This window comes from Leucoraja erinacea, unplaced genomic scaffold (genome assembly GCF_028641065.1).
Source record: "Leucoraja erinacea ecotype New England unplaced genomic scaffold, Leri_hhj_1 Leri_696S, whole genome shotgun sequence".
Lineage (NCBI taxonomy): Eukaryota > Metazoa > Chordata > Chondrichthyes > Rajiformes > Rajidae > Leucoraja > Leucoraja erinaceus.
In genome coordinates this window covers 25,496-49,945 of record NW_026576615.1, presented here as the reverse complement: position 1 = coordinate 49,945, position 24,450 = coordinate 25,496, and the positions used below count along the sequence as shown (strand labels likewise).

Sequence of the window (24,450 nt, the reverse complement as noted above, 5' to 3'; positions counted from 1 at the left end):
CTACCCACCCACTTTAAATCTACCGCGTGAAGCACACTTAGCCGCATCGTCAGCCAACCTGTTACCGATTTGGACTGGGGATTCTCCTGTCGTGTGGGCCGCACATTTGATTACGGCTACCGCAGAGGGCAGGAGGATAGCATTCAACAGGTCAGAGACCAGGATCTGATTGGCAATCTTATGGCCCGTCGAGGTGAGGAATCCCCTGTTTTTCCATAACTGTCCGAAATCGTGAACGACTCCAAATGCGTATCGGGAGTCGGTGTAAATATTGACGGAGTGCCCCTCTGCGAGGACACAGGCTCGGGTGAGGGCAAACAACTCGGCCTGCTGAGCTGAAAACGGAGGGTCAAAACTGCCACAATCCAGCAAGGTTCCATCTTGCTTAACTACCGCAAAGCCTGACAGTCGGCGTCCCTGCTCGTTGATGGACGAACTTCCATCAGTATAGAGGATCAAATCTGGAGAGGCTAGAGGTTGATCGCTAAGGTCAGGGCGCGGACTTGTATCCGCGAGAATAGCCTCCAAGCAGTTATGGTCGCATGGAGCGAGGAGATGGGGAGGAGAGCAGAGAAACGCAGCAGGGTTGATAGTGGTGCAGTGCCGGAACTGTAGCTTGGGATTATTCAACAGGTAGATCTCATATTTATTTTGTCTGGCTGAGGTCAAATGCTGGGTCTGGAGTTGTCCCAGTAGGGCGGTCACAGAGTGGGAGGAATATACGGTAATGTCCTGCTGGAGAGTCAGGTTGGCGGCCGACTGAAGACTATTGTATACCGCTGTTAAAACCTGTGTACAATGGGGATACCCCAGTGCCACAGGGTCTAACTTGGATGAATAATACGCCACTGGTCGGTGCTTATCCCCATGCAGCTGGGTCAAAACCGCAGTGGCACATTCACCCAGGACGGTACAATAGAGCTGAAAAGGTCTATCATACAGGGGTCGCCCCAGCGCAGGAGCCTTCTGCAGGGCCTCTCTTAGATTATTGAACGCTGTCAAGGCTTCACCTGACAATACAAAGGTACTTTCCTCACTGGTGTAAGGGGTCAGGTGCTTTATGTCCAGGGCCACATTCGGAATCCACTGACGGCAGTAGTTGATCATTCCCAGCCACTGTCGCATTCCCCTGGCTGACGTGGGGGGGGCTGTTCTGTAAATGGGGTCTGTGCGGCTCTCGTCCAACCGACGGCCTTCTGCCGAGATTATGACTCCGAGGAATTTCACCTCCTTTTGTCCAACATGTACTTTGGAGGGGGACACAACGTATCCCAATGTCTTTACAAAGTTCAACAACAAAATTATAGCTTCCCTATTCTGCTCCTCCGTTTCACTGGCCACTAAAAGGTCATCGACGTACTGGATCAATGCAGACCCCTCAGGTAACTGCAGGTTTTGTAATTGCTGCTGCAGACAACGAGAAAATAGGGTCGGTGAGTTTACAAAGCCCTGTGGCAATCTGGTCCATGTGTACTGTTGTCCATTATAGGTGAATGCGAACAGGTACTGACAGTCCGGATGTAAAGGAATCGAGAAAAAGGCATGTTGGAGATCCACCGATCCAAAGACTGTTGCTTTAGCCGGGATGGTAGCAAGAATATGTGCTGGGTTAGGAACAAGAGCATGTAATGGTTGTACTATGGCATTGATGGCCCGCAGGTCCTGGACTAGACGATACTGATTCGGTTTTCCTGGTTTTGGGACTGCGAGAATTGGTGTGTTGCAGCAGGACTGGCAGGTGATCAAGATACCTTGCTTCAATAGTCCTTTGAGTAACACGTCGATACAGGGTACGGCCTGGACTTTCAAGGGATATTGTTGTATAGATGGCATGGCTACACCGGGCTTGACCTTCACTAGGACTGGTTCAACATTTGTAAGTCCTACTTGAGTCTGATCATCCGCCCATACTTCCGGATCAGTAAATTCCACAATATCTCGGCCCTTATGGTGTCTCAAGGTACCCTCCTGAGTAGGTCGGGTGGGTGAATAGGTAATGGACAGGTCGGAGGTAACTTGCTGGGGGCCTTGGGTATTTTCATCTGATCCCTTCAAGGCCTGAAAAACCATTGGTCCGAGGTCTTTGGCGGTATATGGAAAGTATACTTTTAGCGTAAGATGAGGTGCGATGCCAGGACTTTGCCTCCAGTTGGACATAGATATCGACACGGCCAACGCTTCTCCTTCCCGACCGGTTACGGTAGCCAACTCGGTGATGGTCCACTGACTGCCCTCATGGGGCCCAAAGAATTGCTCCAGTTCCGAGTTGGATCCACTCGCATCATATGCAAGTGTGACATGGTGTTCTTGGTCCTCCAAGTCCAGGCTCCACCATTGGGGTGTTCGATGCTGATAGCACTGTCGATGTTGAGCGTGTTCAACCTCTATGGAATGCGGCTGACATACAAGCAGAAGCTGTAGTCGACAAAGTAGGTCTCGTCCCAAAACATTAATGTCCAGATTGTTAGTCACCACAAATTGGTGCATAATGCGGATTCCTTCATATTGGACAGGCACTGGTACAGTTAGGGGATAAGGGTGTGGAATTCCATCAAAGCCTTGTAACATTTCATGCTGTCCAGTAGTCTGGAGGGCTAAGGAACATTGTACTGATGAAACAGTTGCTCCGGTATCAACAAGGAAGGAGTGTGATTCGTTATTAACTGTCATCTTCAGGTGTGGCTCCGGGATACTGTCATTCCTCCTTGTGGGGGATATCGACAGCATCTTTGGTGGTCAATTTTCAAAGGGGTTTTGGTGTATTCCTTGGAAGGAGGGAGAGGGACCTGGGTACCCTCCTCGGGGTCCTTGTTGGCCTTGCTGTCCAGGCTGTCCGTATTGTCCCTGGTTTGGGTGTCCTCTCTCACTTCCTCGTCTTTCTCCTTGCTGATGATTGCTTGGACAATCTCGGCGTACGTGACCTGTGCCTCCACATTCCCAACAAATCAGGGGTTTTCTTGGTCCCCATCCTATTCCTCCAGATGGCCGCTGGTTGTTCCCTCCGCGGGGTGCATATGGTGGCCCGTACGGGGAGGCATTAGGTCCGTTCGGATGTCCCCAGAGGAAAGGGTACGTATTGTGCTGGCTATCCATCCATACCGGAACGCAGGACTGGTGCTCCTTCTGGTATCCTCGAGTCTCCGCGTGCGGAGGTCCTTTGGGTTTTGGCGGCTGCTCTCGGGTGATAACATATTCCGTCTTTACCTTTGCTGGTGGATCCCCAGCTTCTCCTCTCTTCCATAATGCACATACGGCGCGGCACATATCAGGGGTGTTCATGCCGGTCCAATTTAGATTATTAGTCTTAACGCTGGTACCGACGCCGTCGGGCAAGCAGAGCATTAGTGTAGCACAGAACTGGGGAGATTGCTGACCGGTGTTAAAGTTCTGGTCCCCAGCATGCGAGCCATACACATCCTTAAATCTTTCCAAGAAGTCCTCGGGGTCCTCATTTCGCTTGGGTTTCTGATCCAGTACCTTGGGCAAGTCAATAGGTTTTCTCAGGGTCGCTTCGAGGGCCGCCAGGAGTAGAGTCTTCCGCTGTTCATCTCCGGCAACTCCCGGGTGCACGGCTTCCATAGCAGCGTGGTTATTGTACCCCAGCTGGGCGAGGAACTTGCCCCACTGCGTTCGATTCAGGGATTGTCTGACCAGACTCCAGGCGTCTAAAGAGACGGCTTGGTAGGCGTCCAACATGTTGCCGATGAACTCGACAAATCGTCCTGGGCACTTGACTTTGTCTGGTGCCCCATTCAGGATTATCAACATATCGTTTGGTTTCCACGGAGCATACACCTGGATGGTCGCAGGGGGCCCTCCTGCTACAACGGCCACTCCGGCAGCTGCGGGATTCGGGACTGTTCTCATTGGCATTTGTCTTGCGCGTGGGTAGTGCTTCTTCTTCCTAGCCCTTCTAGCCTCTTCCTCCCTTCTCTCGTCTCTGTCTTCAGATGCCGTGTCCCCTTCGCTCTCCCATTCGTTATTATCGTCGGAGGTTGAAAAGGTGGAGCTGGAGGGGGATTGTGTTCGCCGCTGTGCCATATTCTTTTTGTTTTTGTTCCGGGGGTTCAGTTTAGTTCTGCCTCCCACGGAGTCAGTGGATTGTGGGGCACCAGGTGAGTATGGAGGGGGTCGGCCTGCGGGGGGGGCACTAGGGACACTAGGGACAACTGTCGTCCTGGTGGTCTCCCCTGAATGGGACCGTCTTCTGGGGTTCAGCGAGGGTACGGGAGATTTGGAAACTGGTATCTGGGAAGAGCGAGTTTTAATCTTGGATCGGGTAGCAGGATTTGGAGCAGCGGACACAGGACTGTCAACGGGGGCAGGCTGGTTCAACGGGGGTGCTCCACGGACTCCCCAAGGATAATCCTCTACCTCCTCCTCGTCATCACCTCCCAAATCTATGCCAGCCACCGACTTACGTAAGTCTTTATCTACCTTGGCCATATTTTCTCTCTCTCTCTCCTGACGATCCTTACTTTCTTTAGCATGCCTGCATTCCTGTTTTAATACTGTCACTGACTTCTCCTGACCCCCCTCGGTCAGGGGTATTCCTAGTTTCAAGGCATTACTCTGCCAACTGGCCGTTAAAGACCGTGCCTTTTCTTTGTTATAATGATCGATCCACAACTGAATGGCCTTTTTATATATTTTTTTTTTATCCGTTCTCCATATTACACTTTGGGCTCTGGATAACACACTCATGTCCTTGGAACCCCCTTCAGGCCATTCATCCTTCCCCAGTTTATGAATGAGTCCTCCCGACATACGCCTAAAGGTCTCCTCCATTTCTGGATGCAAGAAACATAGCTGATGTAATGGCCGGTCTGGGTGACAACTGGTGTCCATACCATTACCCATTTTTAAACTTATTACTATTACACACAATATTTCAGGGTTAACCGCGAGTCCTTGGTTCCACCGTATCTCACTCGGTCACTTCAATTCCTGACCTTCGCGTGGAGGATTTCCTCTCTTAACAACCAGTCTAAGGCGGACTTTCTGTGAGATACGGAGGTACTTTGGTCTCGGCTAACACTCAATACTTGCTAACTCTTTCAGGGTTAACCTAGAGCCCTTGGTTCCTCCGTATCTCACTCGGCCACTTTAAAGTGGACTTTCTGTGAGATATGGGGGTACCTTGGTCTCAGTTAACGTCTCAACACTAGTTAACTTTATTACACAATTATCACAACAAAATTTCAGGGTTAACCGCGAGTCCTTGGTTCCGTCGTATCTCACTCGGCCACTTTAAAGCGGACTTTCTGTGAGATACGGGGGTACCTTGGTCTCGGTTAACACTCACCACTTGCTAACTCTTTCAGGGTTAACCTAGAGCCCTTGGTTCCTCCGTATCTCACTCGGCCACTTTAAAGTGGACTTTCTGTGAGATATGGGGGTACCTTGGTCTCAGTTAACGTCTCAACACTAGTTAACTTTATTACACAATTATCACAACAAAATTTCAGGGTTAACCGCGAGTCCTTGGTTCCGTCGTATCTCACTCGGCCACTTTAAAGCGGACTTTCTGTGAGATACGGGGGTACCTTGGTCTCGGTTAACACTCACCACTTGCTAACTCTTTCAGGGTTAACCTAGAGCCCTTGGTTCCTCCGTATCTCACTCGGCCACTTTAAAGTGGACTTTCTGTGAGATATGGGGGTACCTTGGTCTCAGTTAACGTCTCAACACTAGTTAACTTTATTACACAATTATCACAACAAAATTTCAGGGTTAACCGTGAGTCCTTGGTTCCGTCGTATCTCACTCGGCCACTTTAAAGCGGACTTTCTGTGAGATACGGGGGTACCTTGGTCTCGGTTAACACTCACCACTTGTTAACTCTTTCAACTAGTTAACTTCCTATACACAGTGCACTCCTCTTATATACCGTCTACGGTCCCCCTTTACGGGGTGTTTTATCCGCTCGATCAGACTAGGATAATCCTCGAGACGGCCCTATCCCCGTGCCCACAACCGGAATGTTCGGATGTCGTCCCACCAACTGACGCAAGTCAGCGAATTACCCTGCTACGCCGGGATACGAGGAAGGACCAAGAGGAGATTTAACTAAATCTACTCACTTGGCTGCGCACCCTTCACATCGATCCCGTCGCCCAGTGGATTCACTCGCCGGCTCGATCAGTCGCTGGTTGACATCCCACTTCTGACACCAAATGTTGATTCACGTTTCTCTCTCACATCGGTTGTTTCGACAATAATCGACCAGGCACCAGGGTTGCTTTAAACGTACGTTTTATTGAGCAGGAATCTCCACACAGGTTACAACCTGGCAAAGAGTCAAGCTGACTGCCCTTAATTGCAAGGCTCTTTATATGTTAATGCCACCGTTTAGCACCTCCCACATTCCCCCCGATCAAAGGACCAACACGTTGGGAGAAACAGGAAACCAAGTATGTCCATATAAGGGGATGTTAGAGGAACCACGCATAATCTCAGACCAGTACATTCCTTAGTCTTTCTGGCTAGGGGGGGGTTGTGTATTCCTCAATCTTGTCAGACTGGGCCTGTGATCCTTTATTCATGATACACAGTAATTGCAAGACATTGTGATTTCCTTAATTGCAGCCGGTTCCAGCAAGTCTGGTCAGCAGCCATCTTATGTCCTTTGTTTCAGTCTACCTGGCCAACCATTTTGTCTTTCAGAACAATCTTATAACATTGATTCAGAATTTCTATTCATCATCCTTAAGCTGTGACCCCTTGTCCTGGACTTCCCCAACATCGGGAACAATGTTCCTGCATCTAGCCTGTCCAACCCCTTAAGAATTTTGTAAGTTTCTATAAGATCCCCTCTCAATCTCCTAAATTCTAGAGAGTATAAACCAAGTCTATCCAGTCTTTCTTCATAAGACAGTCCTGACATCCCAGGAATCAGTCTGGTGAACCGTCTCTGCACTCCCTCTATGGCAATAATGTCCTTCCTCAGATTTGGAGACCAAAACTGTACGCAATACTCCAGGTTTGGTCTCACCAAGACCCTGTACAACTGCAGTAGAACCTCCCTGCTCCTATACTAAAATCCTTTTGCAATGAAAGCTAACATACCATTCGCTTTCTTTACTGCGTGCTGCACCTGCATGCCTACCTTCAATGACTGGTGTACCATGACACCCAGGTCTCGCTGCATCTCCCCCTTTCCCAATCGACCACCATTTAGATAATAGTCTGCTTTCCCGTTTTTGCCACCAAAATGGATAACCTCACATTTATCCACATTATACTGCATCTGCCAAACATTTGCCCACTCACCCAGCCTATCCAAGTAACCTTGCAGTCTCCTAGCATCCTCCTCACAGCTAACACTGCCCCCCAGCTTAGTGTCATCCGCAAACTTGGAGATATTGCCTTCAATTCCCTCATCCAGATCATTAATATATATTGTAAATAGCTGGGGACCCAGCACTGAGCCTTGCGGTACCCCACTAGTCACTGCCTGCCATTGTGAAAAGGACCCGTTTACTCCTACTCTTTGCTTCCTGTTTGCCAGCCAGTTCTCTATCCACTTCAATACTGAACCCCCAATGCCATGTGCTTTAAGTTTGCTTAAAATGACGCCCCGATAGGTGGATGGCGCTGTCAGGAACGTCAGTGTTGAGCCAAGTTTCCGTGAAGATCAGGATGTTGCAGTCCTTGATCCAGTTGTGGGAGGTGATCCTTAGCCGGAGTTCATCCATTTTGTTTGCCAGTGAGCGCACGTTGGCGAGGAAAAGGCTAGGAATCGCTGCCCTGTGTGGGGCTAGCTCTAACCTGGCCTTTAACCCACCTCTGCGTCCCCGGCGGTGTTTTCGTACGCGTCGCCGTCTGTTGGTGCTTCTGGTGGGCCGAGCTGGCTTGGTGCGCGCTGGTGTTCTGCCGCTCCGTTGCTCCGCGTCTGTGTTACTCCGCAGGCGGTCTTCAGCCCCGCGGCTCTGCTGGTGGTCTCCAGCCCCGGGGCTTACCTGGCGTTCTCCAGCCCAGCGGGTCGGGTGGCGGTCTCCAGCTCCGCGGTGTTCTCCAGCTCCACGGGTGGGGTGGTGTTCTCCAGCTGCGAGGGTCAGGTGAGCTCCATGGGTCGGGTGGCGTTCTCCAGCTCCACGGGTCAGGTGAGCTCCACGGGTCGGGTGGCGTTCTCCAGCTCCGCGGGACGGTTGGGCTCCGAGGGTCGGGTGAGGGCTGAGGGTCGGGTGAGGGCTGAGGGTCATGTGAGGACCGGGGGTCGGGTGAGGACCGGGGGTCGGGTGAGGACCGGGGGTCGGGTGAGGACCGAAGGTCGGTTGGGCTCCGCGGGTCGGATGGCGGTCTCCAACCCCGCGACTCACCTGGTGGTCTCCAGTCGGGTGCTCTGTTGCTCTGATGAGCTCAGACGGAAGAGGGAGATCGTCCAGAAAGTTGTTGCAGCCGCAGGAACCGAAGTCCAGAAGTTCTTGTCGGCTGTACGAGATGGATACAAGACTGCTCCGAGTGAGCAGCCTTGAAGCAGGTAAGGGGATCGTTGCTATTTTTCCCATTCTAGGGAGACACAGGGCGTTGCGGTGTGCCCGCGCCGCCACCAGCTTGTTGAATATACCACCACCCTCTGTGTGAAAAAGTTGCCCTTCATGTTCCTATTAAATCTTTCCCCTCTCGTGTCCTCTAGCCCTTGATCCCTCCATGCTGCGGAAAGGACTTTGTGCATTAACCTCATCTATTTCCCTCATGATTTCATACACCTCTCAAAGATTATCCCTCAACCTCCTGTAGTCCAAGAATTAAAGTCCCCGCTGATGCATACTTTGTATAAAGTGTAATCCATCCATACCAATGTAAGGGCGGCACAGTGATGCAGCGGGTAGAGCCGCTGCATCTCAGCACCAAAGACAAGGGTAAAATCCAGTCCTCGGGTGCTGTCCTTGTGGAGATTGCACTTTCTCCCTGTGACCATGAGGGTTTCCTCTAGGTGATCCGGTCTTCTCCCACATCTCAAAGACATGCGGGTTTGTAAGTTAATTGGCTTAGGTAAAATAGTCCCTAGTGTGTGAGGAATAGACACGAAAGTGGGAGAACATTGAACTAGCGTGAACATGTGATTGATGATCAGCTGGGCTCGGTTGGCCGAAGGACCTGTTTCCATGCTGCTTCTCTAAACCAAACTAAACTAAACCTCTCAGCATTTCCTCACCCTGCACTGTATATTCATCAAGAGAAAGGAAGGGAGCAGCATCGCTTACCAGTATATCAGTGAGTGATACTGTTAATCCTGGTCAAATTGGAGCTGTCGGGCCATTAAAATTGAGTAAAGGCTGTGCTTGGCCATTTTGGTCAAGTTAAATGTGCCTTTTGCAGAACTGAGACAAGCTGCTGAATGGTGCCAGTTTGTCTGGAGCCTAGATAAGAGCGGCACGGAAAGAATGGGACATCTGTAGTTTCTTACAATAAGGTGTAAATTTCATGGAACTGATTGGGTCACTGCAAACCAGACATACACATTGTAAATAATTTTGCAAAGCTTTACTTTGCTAGATGTTGATTGGATTAACTGTTGAGCCTTCCCTGGGTTTCTTGAATATCTAGGCACATGTTACATAATTCGTCTCTGTTAACTTCCATCTAGAAACTTTGTCAGATACAATGTATTAGTTATTGTGTTATTGGGTTAGGGAACTGTCTATCATGTACTGTGGTAATTGATATTTGTTATTGGACTGCATAGAGACCACCCACACGTGGTTCGGCCCCTCAAGGTTCTGGAACCTATAAAAGGTAGCTCCCATGAGGTCCGATGTCGATCTTCTGGAAGAACGCTTGGGACTGCATGGCCTTTTGGAGTGTCTCTGCTTGCACGAGGCTAGAAGGGCTTGGCCTAGCAGATACAAGGATCGAACCAGTGGTGGTTAGGCATTGTGTAGGGCAACTGTGTTTTTCAAAATAAAGTTTAGTTGTGCAAGTGCTTGATTCAGTAATTGATTGACTGAAACTAGACTGGGTGGAGCTTAGAACAAGCTATTTACAATACCAATGCCAATATTATACCAAAGGAACATATAAACATAGAAAAATAGGTGCAGGAGTAGGCCCTTCGGCCCTTTGAGCCAACATCGCCATTCAATATGATCATGGCTGATCATCTAAAATCTGTACCCCATTCCTGTTTTTTCTTCATATCGCTTGATTTCTTTACCCCTGAGAGAAAAATCTAAATGCCCCTGTCCCACTTAGGGAACCTGAATGGAAACCTCTGGAGACTTTGCGCCTCACCCAAGGTTTCCGTGCGGTTCCCGGAGGTTGCAGATGGTTGGCAGAGGTTGCAGGTAGTGGAAGCAGACAAAAACCTCCGGGAACCGCACCGAAAACCTTGGGTGGGGCGCAAAGTCTCCAGAGGTTTCTGTTCAGGTTTCCTAAGTGGGACAGCGGCATTAACTTCTTCTTGAAAACATCCAGTGAATTGGCCTCCACTGCCTTCTGTGGCAGAGAATTCCAAAGATTAACAACTCTCTGGGTATAGACGTTTTTCCTCTTCACAGTCCTAACTGGCTTACCCCTTATTCTTATACTGTGACCCCTGGTTCTGGACTCCCCCAACATCAGGAACATTTTTCCTGCATCTAGCCTGAATCCTTTAAGAATTTAATCTATTTCTATAAGATCTTCTCTCATCCTCACAAATTCCAGTGAATACAAGCCCAGTCGACCCATTCTTTCATCATATGTCAGTGCTGACATCCGTGAATTAACCTGGTGAACCTACTCTGCACTCCATCAATAACAATAAAGTTATTCCTCAAATTAGGATACCAAAATTGCACACAATACTCCAGGTGCAGTCTCACAAGGGCCCTGTACAACGGCAGTAGGACATCCTTGCTCCTAAACTCAAATCCTCTGGCAATGAAGGCTAACATGCCATTAGCTTTCATCACTGCCTGCTGTACCTGCTTGTTTACTTTCAGTGACTTCAGATGTCCAAGCACACCCAATTCTCTGCTTTTTCTAATATGACACCATTCAGATAATAACCTGCCTCCCTGTTCTTGCCACCAAAGTGGATAACCTCACATTTATCCACATTATATTGCATCAGCCATGCATCTGCCCACTCATCCAAACTATCCAAGTCACCCTGCAGCCTCATAGAATCCTCATCACAGCTCCCACTGCCACCCAGCTTTGTGTCATCTGCAAACTTGGAGATGTCACATTAAATTCCTATGCCTAAATCATTAATATATATTGTAAATAACTGCGGTCCCAGCACCAAACCTTGCGGCAACCCACTAGCCTGCCATTCTGAAAAGGACCCATTAATTCGTACACTTTGCTTCCTGTCTGCCAACCAGTTCTCTATCCATGTCAATTCCCTACCCCCGATACCATGTGCTCTAATTTTGCATACTAATCTCTTGCGTGGGACCTTTTAGAAATTCCAGATACACCACATCCACTGGCTCTCCCTTATCCATTCTAGTTGTTACATTCTTAAAAATTTCCAGAAGTTTAGTCAAGCATGATTACCCTTCATAAATCCATGCTGAATTTGATTGTTCCTGCCACTGCTTTCCAAATGCGCGGTTATAACATCTTTAACAATCGACTCAAGCATCTTCCCCTCTACCAAAGTAAGGCTAACTGGTCTACAATTCCCCGTTTTCTCACTTCCTCCTTTCATAAAAAGTGAAATTACATTGGCTACCCTCCAGTCCACAGGAACAGATCCATTTGAGAGAACATGAAAAATGATCACCAATGCAACCATGATTTCTAAGGCCACCTCTTTGAGTGGGATGCAGATCATCAGGCCCTGGTGACCTATCCACCTTCAGTCCCAACAGTTTGCCTAACACCATTTGCTGACTATGAAGGGTTCCCTTCATAGAAACATAGAAACAAAGAAATTAGGTGCAGGAGTCGGCCATTCGGCCCTTCGAGCCTGCACCGCCATTCAATATGATCATGGCTGATCATCCAACTCAGTATCCCGTACCTGCCTTCTCTCCATACCCCCTGATCCCCTTAACCACAAGGGCCACATCTAACTCCCTCTTAAATATAGCCAATGAACTGGCCTCGACTACCCTCTGTGGCAGAGAGTTCCAGAGATTCACCACTCTCTGTGTGAAAGACAGTTCCCATAGTCGGCAGCACATACTCAAAGCTCACGGCTGAGCAAAATTTCCAGACCAAGGTAAATATTTGAGGACTTATGCCCGTGATTTTTTTAATTAATTCATAAGATGTGGGGGTTGCCAGCAAGCAAAGCATGTCATAGAAACATAGAAACATAGAAATTAGGTGCAGGAGTAGGCCATTCGGCCCTTCGAGCCTACACCGCCATTCAATATGATCATGGCTGATCATCCAACTCAGTATCCCGTACCTGCCTTCTCTCCATACCCCCTGATCCCCTTAGCCACAAGGGCCACATCTAACTCCCTCTTAAATATAGCCAATGAACTGGCCTCAACTACCCTCTGTGGCAGAGAGTTCCAGAGATTCACCACTCTCTGTGTGAAAAAAGTTCCTCATCTTACCCATCTAGGCAGAGCAATGCATTAAATAATTCGAAAGGGCAGAGTCAACATTACTACTTGGATGAGGGCAACCAATGTAATGCCCTTAAGGACATCCGAGAAAACAGATAAATTGTTGAAACATTTCAACCTTTTTTTTTAACGAGTTATTTATTCCAGATATTCAAAGTTAATTGATTAAATTTGGCTCCACAAGTTTTGTCGCATAGAATTTACAGTCATGGACTAATATCACCAACCTTTGGAGTACCAATCCATCACATAACTATTTTCAACTGTACTCCTGATGGCACAGCGCAATTCATTTATTTTAAGTTCAACTGCTGAAATTTAATGTCCCTACCTTTTGCCTTCTATTGCCTAACCAATCTCTTGACCAGGTCAATTACTTATCTTGACTCTCATGAGCTTTCATTTCAGCTAATGCTATTCTGAATACACATCAGCCAATTAAGTTTTCTCAAGCTTGAAATGCCAGCTCATTGAAAATAGAAATCCTCCAGAGCCGAGTAATTTCATGGGAACTGTGCACTTACAACTTTATGAGACACATAATATATTTCCCACTGAATGGCTTTCAATTAAGTTTTGAGGAATTAGAAATCCAGGACAAAATCTGGCTTTCGACAAGTTTTTTCCCAAAGGGTTGAAAACCCGGGACGGCTCAGTGGCGCAGTGGTGGAGTTGCTGCCTTACAGCGCCAGAGATCGGGTTCAACCCTGACTACAGGTGCTGTTTGTACGCAGTTTATACGTTCTCCCCGTGACTGTGTGGGTTTTCTCCGAAAGCTCTGGTTTCCTCCCACACTCCAAAAACGTACATGTTTCTAGGTTAATTGGCTTCTGTAAATTGTCCCTAGTATGTAGGATAGTGCTAGAGTACAGGGTGATTATTGGTTGGCACGGACTTGGTGGGCTGATGGGCCTATTACAACACTATTTCTAAAGTCTAAAAGTGGGAAGGCAGAAGAATGAGGCTGAAAGGGAGAATGGGATTGATTGAAAGGCAATAGACAATAGGTGCAGGTGTGGGCCAATCGGCCCTTTGAGCCAGCACCACCATTCACTGTCATCATGGCTCGAGAGCTCAATATGCTCCTATATCTTCTGATCTTATGGAAAGCACTGTCAAAGTCATAGTCTTACAGCATGGAAACAGGCCCTTCAGTCTAAATTGCCCACAACGGCCAACATGTCCCAGCTACACTAGTCCCACCTGCCTGCATTTGGCCTATATCCCACTAAACCTGTCCTATCCATGTAATGTTTCAATGTTTAAATGTTGCGATGGTCCCTTCCTTCAACTACCTCCTCCGGCAGCTGGATCCACATACCCAACACCCTTTGTGTAAAAAAATTGCTCCTCGGGTTCCACCCTCACCTTAAATCTATATCCTCTAGATCTCAATTCCCCAACTCTAAGTCACCTTTTATGCAATATCAAGTTCAAGTTCAAGTTTATTGTCACTTAACCAACTAAGGTACAGAGAAATTTGAGTTACCATACAGCCTTACCAATAGTGAAAGGCAACAATGCTCTTATCTTTGTGCATGTGACCTCTACATGGGAGTGAAGGAGATGGAATACCTATGATTGGGCGAGGGTGAGGGGTGGTGGGGAGTTATGGATGGAGTATTTGTGCGTGTGTAATATGAGTGCGTGTGGTGTGCATGTGTGCATGTGGTGTGCATGTGGTGCATGTGGTGTGCATGTGTGCGTGCTAGGAGTGAGGTGTGCAATACCACATCACCCCCAACCAGCTTTTCGCCAGAATAACACTAATCCGCAGATAGCGAATGGCATGTTCGCCTTCATAACAAGAGGAGTTGAGTATAGGAGCAAAGAGGTCCTTCTGCAGTTGTACAGGGCCCTAGTGAGACCACACCTGGAGTATTGTGTGTAGTTTTGGTCTCCAAATTTGAGTAAGGACATTCTTGCTATTGAGGGAGTGCGGCGTAGGTTCACAAGGTTAATTACCGGGTTGGCGGAACTGTCATATGCTGAGAGAATGGAGCGGCTGGGCTTGTATACTCTGGAATTTAGAATGATGAGAGGGAACCTTTTTGAAACATCTAAGATTATTAAGGGTTTCGACACGCTAGAGGCAGGAAACATGTTCCCGATGTTGGGGGAGTCCAGAACCAGGGGTCACAGTTTAAGAATAAGGGGTAAGCCATTTTGAACGGAGATGAGGAAACACTTTTTCACACAGAGAGCCTGTGTGATTCTCTGCCTCAGAGGGCGGTGGAGGCCGGTTCTCTGCATACTTTGAAGAGAGAGCTAGAGAGGGCTCTTAAAGATAGCGGAGTCATGGGATATGGTGAGAAGGCAGGAATGGGGTACTGATTGTGGATAATCAGCCATGATCACATTGAATGGCGGTACTGGCTCGAAGGGCCGAATGGCCTACTCCTGCACCTATTGTCTATTTTCTATTGTCTATTGAATTGGAAACTGTTCAGTCAGTGTCACCTCCACCCTGGGAGTCACCTCCACCCAGTGTCACCTCCACCCTTTGTTATCATTTTACAGTAAGCAGATAAGGTCTCCCATGATCAATTTCAGTGGTTGAGCTAAACAAATATGTTGTTGCCCATTGTGGACTGAGATGAAGATAACATTTTTCACACAGAGTGTTGTGAATCTGTCGATTTCTCTGCTACAGAAGGCAATGGAGGCCAATTCACTGGATGTTTTGAAGATAAAGCTCTTAGGGCTAATGGAATCAATGGATATGGGGAGAGAGCAGGAAGGGGTATTGATCTTGGATGATTAGCCATCATCATATTGAATGGTGGTGCTGGTTTCTTGGTTTCTCGGTTTCTTGGTCCTCCAAAATATTCCAAATGGAATTTAAACTGGAGGTGGATCCATATATGGTTCGTAGGGTCGATAGCCCTACTGCTGCACCTATTTTCTATGTTTCTAAATCATCATTGATTATTTCACTGGAGCATACGAAGGAGTAAGTCTTACACTGAACAGGTGGAAAATAAAGGTTCTCAACACACCTCCCCCAGCATAATACACCATGAGCAAAATATCAAAGTTGCCTATGAGAATCTGTGAGGGCAACACAGTCACGAGACGGGGCAGCACAGCGACACAGCAATAGAGTTGCTGCCTTACAGCGCCAGAGACCCGGGTTCAATCCTGACTATAGATGTTGCCTGCATGGAGTTTGCACATTCTCTCTGTGACCATGTGAGTTTTCTCTGGGTGCTCCGGTTTCCTCACAAGTTCCAAAGACTTGGACTTGGTGGGCAGATGAGCCTGGTCACGCGCTGTATCGCTCAAACTAAAACTAAAAGTAAAAATTAAAACCTGAAAGCTTAATATTACTTTCTATATCTGGGCATCTATCTCTCAATGATGGCAGGCATGCATAATAAAATTCACCTCCAGCACGGCCTTTGGCCAAACAAGAAAATATCACATATGAACCAAGCTTATGGGCTATTAGGCAATGGTAATTTCCACTTTGTCATGCACTTCAGTGACATTAAATAGAGCAGGCAAGAGTCAAGTCAAGTCAAGAGTGTTTTATTGTCATATGTCCCAGATAGGACAATGAAATTCTTGCTTGCTGCAGCACAACAGAAGATGTAATCAGTATATAACGGGAGAAAAAAGTTCAGTGTGTATATATATATATATATACATATATATATCTATATCTATATCTATATCTATATCTATATCTATAATCTATATCTATATCTATATCTATATCCATATCTATATATATATATATATATATATATCTATATATATCTATATATATATATATATATATATATACACATGCACACATACTCAATAAATAAACAAATATAGTACAATAATAATAATAGTCTGATGTCGTTCAGAGCTTATTTGTTGTCGTGTTTAATAGCCTGATGGCTGTAGGGAAGATGTTGTTCCTGAACCTGGATGGTGTGCATCTTTGATGATGTTGGCTGACATTTAGCGGCAGCAACTTCGATAGATTGCTTCGATGGTGGGGAAGTCAGAGCCGGTGATGGACTGGGCAGTGATCAAAACATTTTGCAGTCTTTTCCGCAATTCCTGATTTTCGGAAAATGCACGCCCAGGAATTTGAAGTTTTTGACTCTCACCACCATCGTCCCATTGATATAAACAGGATTGTGAGTTCTCATCCTTCCCTTTCCAAAGTCCACAATCAGGTCCTTGGTTTTACTGATATTGAGAGCCAGGTTGTTGTGCTGGCACTATTTGGTCAATCAGTCGCTCTCACCTATACTCTGACTCATCATCATCTGTAATTCATCCAACAACAGTGGTGTCGTCAGCGAACTTGAAGATGGAGTTTGCACTATGGCCGGCTACACAGTCGTGGGTATAGAGTGAGTAAAGCAGGGGGCCGAGTCGCAGCCTTTAGGTGCTCCCGTACTGATTGTTACTGAGGATGAAGTATTTCTGCCAATTCGAACAGACTGTGGTCTGTGGATGAGGATGTGGAGGATCAGCCATCATCACATTGAATGGTGATGCTGGCTTGAAGGGCTGAATGGCCTACTCCTGCACCTATTGTCTATTGTCTAAGTCAAGGATCCAATTGCAGATGGATGCGCAGAAATGCACACCTAAAAGTACTGTCGAGGCCAGTCTAAGGAAAGGGCTCCGATCCAAAATGTCAATTATCCATGTTCTCCAGAGATGCTGCCTTACCTGCTGAGTTACTCCAGCAATTTGTGATTTTTTTTTGTAAACCTGCATCTGCAGTTCCTTGTGTCTCCATCTCAAAGTACTGGACAGGTACCCCTAATGCTGTCTCTGCAAAATCCTCCCAAACTGTTGCTAGAATCAATGACCATTTTTTTGACCAATATCTCAGTGCTGAAGGTCTGATCACACCCAACCTGCTGAGGCAGGTACATCATTTGTGTGTCCTTCAAAAGCATTCACTCTATTCCAAATTCTGTGACAGTAAGTGATTTCCTGAAGGGCAGAGGCAACGATGTTGTTAGGTTTTCCTTGGGAAAAAAAAAGTAACATCTTCAAAATATAGGAATCACAGCCTCTAATCACAAAGATTAAACAAAGAGCTTTGGGGACACTGAGTGTCTCATTTTTTCTAAGATCTAGGAGCAAAATAGACTATTTGGCCCATTGAGTCTATGTAGTTTAGTTTGGTTTAGAGATACAGTGCAGCCCAGTGACGTGCGGTGAAGTCAATGGCTGGGGAGGCACTAGCTAAGATCAGTGGCCCGGCCCTCCTTGTACTGATCACCACGTGAAGCATGGCGACTGGAGGGGTGGGAGCGTTGCCCCGGGACCGCAAGGGAACGACCCACCTCCCCCTCTCCCCCTTCTCCATTTGCCCTCACACCCCCCTCCCCGTCTACCCCTTGATTCCCCCTCCACCCCTCTACTCTCTCTCCCCCTTCCACCCGGGGTAGATCTACCGAGCCGAGAGTACATTACTCCAGCGCGGGGCCCCTTAAGCGCGGGGCCCAATAGGGAGCTCTCAGCGGCCCAGAGCCTCCGAATCGGCTGCTACAAATCAACGAATCAACCTACCATGCAGCGCCGCCCGCAGCTGGAAAGTCAGCACCGCCAGTGGTGGAATCCAGTGCTGCGCAGCCGCTGCTGAAGCTAGCTAACATGGAGGAAAGTGAGGTTGCGTCAATTACGTGGGCTGAGCCTATCTAATTGACGCTCGCTCTCCCTCCACTGGGCTGAAGACACGCTCCCTCAGTGAGGCAGATGTGATCGCTGCCTCCCCTGGTGCTTTTTCTTTACCGTTTTATGACGAGACCAACGAGCCTAATTATATTTATACGTGAAATAAGCTACCTGGACTATGGAAGGCGAGGAGATGTAATGAATGGATTTACAAACATGACATTGGTGACATACAGAGAGAAAGTAACAGGCACACGCTTATTGCATTCGCTCCATCCAGTTTCTGAGGGGTTGCGCAATCAGAGGGGAGGCTCAGCTCGTCGCTGCCTTACCTCTCATCTTTCCCTGTATTTTCAGCGGAGCTGCGCAAATTTGGCAATTTTGACTATAAAAAATGGTTAGATTCACATAGAATTGACATTTATAACACAGATCAGTGGAAAAATCTTTATATTTATTTGGTTTTATTATTATTTTTCTTTACTTTTCTTAACAGCTATTTTCATTGGGAATATGACAGGTGGCGCTCTGCCTCCCCTGACCGCACGTCCCTGGTGCAGCCACAGGCCCTTTGACCAACCGATTCCACGCCAATCAGCGATCCCCATACACTAGCACTGTCCTACATACTTGGGACAATTTACAATCTTTCCTGAAGCCAATTAACCTACAAGCCTGTACGCTTTTGGAATATGATTGGAAACCTGAACACTCGCAAAAAAACACGCGGTCACGGGGAGAACATACAAACTCTGTACAGACAGCACCCGTAGTCAGGATCAAACCAGGGTCTCTGATGCTGTAAGGCACCAACTCTGCCCCTCCACTATTTGATCTTGGCTGATCTATCTTTTTCTCTCTGAACCTCATTCTCCTGCGTTCTTCCGTAATCTCTGATGCCCTTTCTAATCAAAATGCAAATGAGCGGCATGGTGGCACAGTGGTAGAGTTGCTGCCTTACAATGCTTACATTGACAGTGACCAGGGTTCGATCCCAACTGCAGGTACTATCCGTGTAGAGTTTGTACGTTTGCCCCATGACGGTTTGTACGTTTCGCCCCATGCGTTTTCTCAGAGATCTTCGGTTTCCGCCCACATTCTAAAGATGTACAGGTTTGGAGGTTAATTGGCTTGTTATAAATGTAAAATTGTCCCGAGTGTGTGTATGGTAGTGTTACTGTGCGGGGGTCGTGGTCCATGCCGACTCGGTGAGATGAAGGGCCTCTTTCCGTGCTGAATCTCTAAGCTAAACTAAACTAAAAACAAATACTTGAAGACCACATAGAAAGAGCAGTAGGAGCTCACTATCTCTCAAATAACATACTCACCTGCCCCATCAAGCATCATTTACTCCATCTGCAGCAAAGTCTAAAAAGCCCTCATAGGATTCTTCAGCTGCCTCAAAGAACCCGAGTGGAAGCAAGTCACACTCAACCCGAGTGACTGCATTGGAAGAGAATATCTGATGGGCACAAGAGAACTGTGATTTTGTGGAGTCATATAGCATGGAAATAGGCCCTTTGGCCCAATTTGCCCACACCGACTAACATACCCTACCTACACTAGTCCCACCTGCCTGCGTTTGGGCCATATACCTCTAATGCATCCTATCCATGTACTTGTCCAAATGTTTTCAATCATTGTGATAGTACCTGCCTCATTACATTCTCTGACAGCTAGTTCCTACCTACCACCCTTTGTATCAAAAAAGTTGCAACTCAGGTTCCTATTAAATCATTATACCTCACCTTTGACCTCTATCCTCTGGTTCGTGATTTCCCTACTCTGGGTAAAAGACTGTGCATTTACCTAGTCTATTCCCCTCATGATCTTATACATCTCTGTAAGATCATCCCTCATCCTCTTGCACTCCAAGGAATAAAGTGCTAGCCTGCTCAACCTCTACGTCAGGCTGTCACTGACCTTATCTTGCCATGTGGGATCATGACATTTCTTATGTTATCTCACCATTGCCTGATGACTTTGACTCCAAGAAAAGCCCTGGTGAGAGTGGATGTGGAGAGGATGTTTCCACTAGTGGAAGAGTCTAGGATCAGAGGTCATAGCCTCAGATCAAAAGGATGATTATTTAGGAAGGAGATGAGGAGGAATTGCTTTAGTCAGTGGGTGGTGAATTTGTGGAATTCATTGCCACCGAAGGCTGTGGAGGCCGTCAATGGATTTTATTACAGCAGAGATAGATACATTCTTGATTCGTACGGGCATCAGGGGTTATGGGGAAAAGGCAGGAGAATGGGGTTGAGGGGGAGAGATAGATCAGCCATGGCAGGGTAAGCTTGATGGGCTGAATTTCCTAATTCTGCTCCTATCTTGTGAACTTACGAAAAGAGAGTTCCAGCCTCTCTGTCTTATGTTGCCCCTGGCAACTCTGGGGCACTCTTGGCACAAGTCCCCCCTCCTGGCTTGAATCACATTCATCAGGATTTGGAACCATTTTCTTTTTCCCCTGCAGACCATATGTGCTGCTACTGTGTGGCAGTCCCAGGGAGAATACCCATTATGATCTAACAACCTTCACTGCTTGAAACTTTGCTGGTTGATAGCATCTATACTGATTTTACTGCTGTTCCACCAGCCACCATGATCAGCACATTTTATTCCTTTGTTTTCTGTGTGTTAAGTCATCTAAACACTGCAATATAGAATCTTTAATTAACCTAGCCATTTTAAAAGACTTGACTCTGTGCCAGCACTAAATGCAATTATGTTTTAGCCCATCCAAAATACTGTAGATACCAATGAATGTCTATACATGAGTCTCACTTTTTAGGCTACATATTTTTTAAAGATATAAGTGTATTATAGTCACGTGTACCGAGTTACAGTGAAAGGTTTTTTGTGTATGCTGTCCAAACTGATCAGATACACCACACATAAATACAATCAAGTCACACTGAAGTACAATAGATAGCACAAAGGGGAAGATACATAATGCAGAATTTAGTTCTCAACATTGTAGTTCGAGAGTTCAAGAGAGTTCAAGAGACATTTATTATCACATGCACCAATTGGTACAGTGAGATTTGAATTACCATACAGCCATACGAATAAAAAGAACACCATGCATGGTAGAATAGTAAGATTAAATGAGAACTTGCCAGTTTGAAGTTTGATCTTTATTTTATGAGGAGTGGCGTTGAGGGATTACGTGAAGAACCCGCCAGTACGCAGTTAAAAAAATACTTACCTCATGTCTGTTGCTGGCAGGTGAATCACGTCCAACCTGCCAGTCGTCACGCAATGCGATAGACGATATGACACGCATGCGTCCTGGCGGGTTCTTCACGTAATCACTCACGTGACTCCGAAGTAAAATTTAACATAAACATCCCCACACAGCAGAATCAATGTTCTCCACTGTGAGGGAAGGCAATAGTTCAGTCTTCTTCCCCTTTGTCCACCTGTGGTGGGGCCTTCAGGCCCTTTTGCTGGAATGATCAGAACGGAGACCACTCTCAGTGGCTTAGAGTTTCTGAATTGGCCACTTCCTGCCAAAGACCGCAGCTGCCGAAGTCCACAGGCCGAGCATGGGGAAAATTGGATGCCGGCGACCCCAGCAAGAGGTCCCAGGAACCCACGATGTTAAAGTCAGCGCCGCCCGTGGCTGGAAGCACCGCAAGCCACAGTCCACAGTGTTAAACAGCAGTCCCAACACTCCGGAGCTCCACACAGCGATCCCAGGTAACGGAACACCCGCTCAGCGATGGAATTCAGTGCAGCGCCACTGCTGAAACTCTGGCTGCTCCGGCAGGAAAGGACCCGCCAATCCAGTTGGTAGGCCGCGGGGGGGGGGGGGGGGGGGGGGGGGAGTGGGTGGGGGGGGGGGGGGGGGGGGGGGGGGGGGGGGGGGGGGGGGAGATGCGGCTCGGAGAAAAGACGCATCCTCAACCAGGTTTCCCCCCCCCCCCCCCCCCCCCCCCCCCCCATCTCCACATGAAAAAGACTAAAAGACCTCCAGAGACATACTTTTAGACAATATACAAATAACAAAAAGGATGAAAGGACAGACAGCTGCTGGTGAGGTTGCTGCACATGGTGCCACCCGATGACATAGTGCATCAGTTCCAAAGACAAAGTCTAATGTCCTCAATGGGATAGAGGTGAATTGAACAGAACCCTAACATAGAAAGACCATTCAGAAGGCTGATAAGAAAGGGGAAGAAGCTGTTCCAGAGTCAGGTCAAGTCAAGTCAAGTCTAGTCATTTTTATTTCTACAGCACATTTAAAAAAACTCTCGTTGGCCAAAGTGCTTTACATTGGTGGAGGTACTAACGTTATACAACATTGGTTCATAGATTAAGTCCATACATAAATACATACATATAGCCCTCCCTCAGAGGATGTCAAGAAAGGCCTGAGAGTAATGATGAGTTTTAAGTCTCGACTTAAAGGAGTCGATGGAGGGGGCAGTTCTGAAGGGGAGAGGGATGCTGTTCCACAGTCTAGGTGTGGGCTGCCAAGCTTCTGTATCTTCTGCCCCACGTGAGCAGGGAGAAGGAGCAATAAGTAGGGTTGGACAAGTCTTTGATTATGTTGGTTACTTTCCCAAAGCAGCGTGAAGGGTAGATAAAGTCAGGTCTGTGTGATGCACTGGGCGACATCTCTTACTCTCTGCAATTCTGTGTGATCTTCGACAGAGCTGTTCCCAAACCAGGATGTGAGGTAACCCAATTGGTTCCGGTGAGAACATTGCAATTAGTCACCATTGAAATACAGTAAACTATCGCTATAACAGACCAGGCAGGGGAGATAGTGAGCGTTATTGCCCATTTTTTTTCTTTTTTTTTTCTTTTTCTCTTTTTTTGATTTGTATGGATTTATTGCATTGATCTGTTCAATTAATTTAATCAATCTCTGTAAAGCACTTTGGTTCAAATACTGGTTTTGTTGAAAAGTGCTATATAAATAAACATTATTATTATTATTATTGTCCACTGTAACCGAGTAAAGGATTATCATTGTATTGTAATAAAAACAAAGAACTGTAGATTCTGGTTAAATCACAATATTTATTTTATTAAATCATTGAAAACATTAGCGGCACGGTGGTGCTGGTTTCCGACGGGCGCGGGCGCACCACGCATCTCTATCCTCCATGCAGCTGCCAAGCTCCTCTTTTGTCTCTACACGTGCGTCTTCCATCAACGTCTTCAGCACCGTCTTGATCGGCCGTCCCGTGTCACGTCTTCAATGGATGGATTCCCACAGCACAACCTTGTTTGCTGGCATTTCTGGGTGGCGGTGGCGGTGACCAGCCTCATCCTTCTCCACCTGATCTTCTCGGTCAGAGGTGGAATCTCCCCATAGAGCTGGGCTTTGGTAATGTGGTCCCAACAACTGATATTTCAAACTTTTCTGAGCATTTGGGTGTAGGTACCATCGAGAGACTTGGACAGAGCTCGAGTGAGAGTCCATGCCTCACACCCATACAATAATATGGTCTCTACAGTTGCATGGATGAATCATGAATACACATAAGGCACAAAAGGCTGGATTATAGATCAGGCAGCATCACTGGAGAATGCGGATAGGTGACCTTTCCGGTCGAGGTCCTTCTGCAAACTCGGTCTGGGACTGGGCCCATGATCCAGGCGTGTTGAGGCGCGGATCGACGTAGTCAGTGGTTGTGGCCGGCGGATGGCCAGAGCGCAGGTAAGAGTCGGTGGCGGCGACAGCAGGTGAGGCCCCGAAGTGGCTGAGTAAGCTATGTGGACTGGCAACGGTGGCAGTAGATTTGGCCAGTAAGCAGGCGAGGAGGTTGCAAGCAGCCATGGGTGGCATCGGCAACCCAGCTTAGTGGTGGCCGGGGAGGTGGTGAATGGCAGAGGTGTCTTCAACAGCCTAGCCTGGCAGTGTAGTTCTGTGGCCCCGTCTGGAAGTGGACAGGGTGGTGAAGGGTAGAGGTGGCATCATCAGCCCGGCCTTGCGGTGAAGGTTGGCAGCCTGGCTTGCAAGCAACCGGGGAGGTGGTGCTGGGCAGGGGTGGCATTAACTGCCCAGCCTGGAAGCGGTCGGATAGGTGGTGTGGAAAGGGGGTGGCATCATCAGCTTGGCTTGGCGGTGAAGGTTGGCAGCCCGGGTAGTTAATGCCACCTGGAAGCGGTCTGGTAGGTGGTGTGGGCCGGGGATGCCATTGACAGTCAAGCCTGGCAGTGAATGTTCATAGGTTACACAGAAAAGCTGGAGAAACTCAGCGGGTGCAGCAGCATCTATGGAGCGAAGGAAATAGGCAACGTTTCGGGCCGAAACCCTTCTTCAGACTGATCAGGGGTG

At 47.5% G+C, this 24,450-nt stretch overlaps 1 protein-coding gene across 1 annotated transcript; it reads right to left on the bottom strand.

Annotated features, from left to right (window-relative positions):
* On the bottom strand, positions 1–23,949 carry LOC129694503 (uncharacterized). The gene is made up of 4 exons (XM_055631219.1): positions 23,714–23,949; positions 3,100–4,309; positions 2,787–2,921; positions 1–2,727 (listed from the first exon to the last, which is right to left on the bottom strand). Exons 1-4 carry the CDS (start codon positions 23,947–23,949, stop codon positions 1–3), a joined length of 4,308 nt encoding a protein of 1,435 aa, XP_055487194.1.
* Positions 23,950–24,450: the final 501 nt, after the last annotated feature.

Bases quoted from the DNA above. Each gene is read 5' to 3' on its own strand.
- LOC129694503 (XM_055631219.1), bottom strand. From the start codon at position 23,949: ATGGCTGCTTGCAACCTCCTCGCCTGCTTACTGGCCAAATCTACTGCC. The intron at 4,310-23,713 runs GTCACCTATCCG...CCCCGTTGACAG, and splicing joins GAAGGACCTCGACCGGAAAG to TCCTGTGTCCGCTGCTCCAA. The intron at 2,728-2,786 runs GTCCCTCTCCCT...TGACCACCAAAG, and splicing joins ACCCCGAGGAGGGTACCCAG to ATGCTGTCGATATCCCCCAC.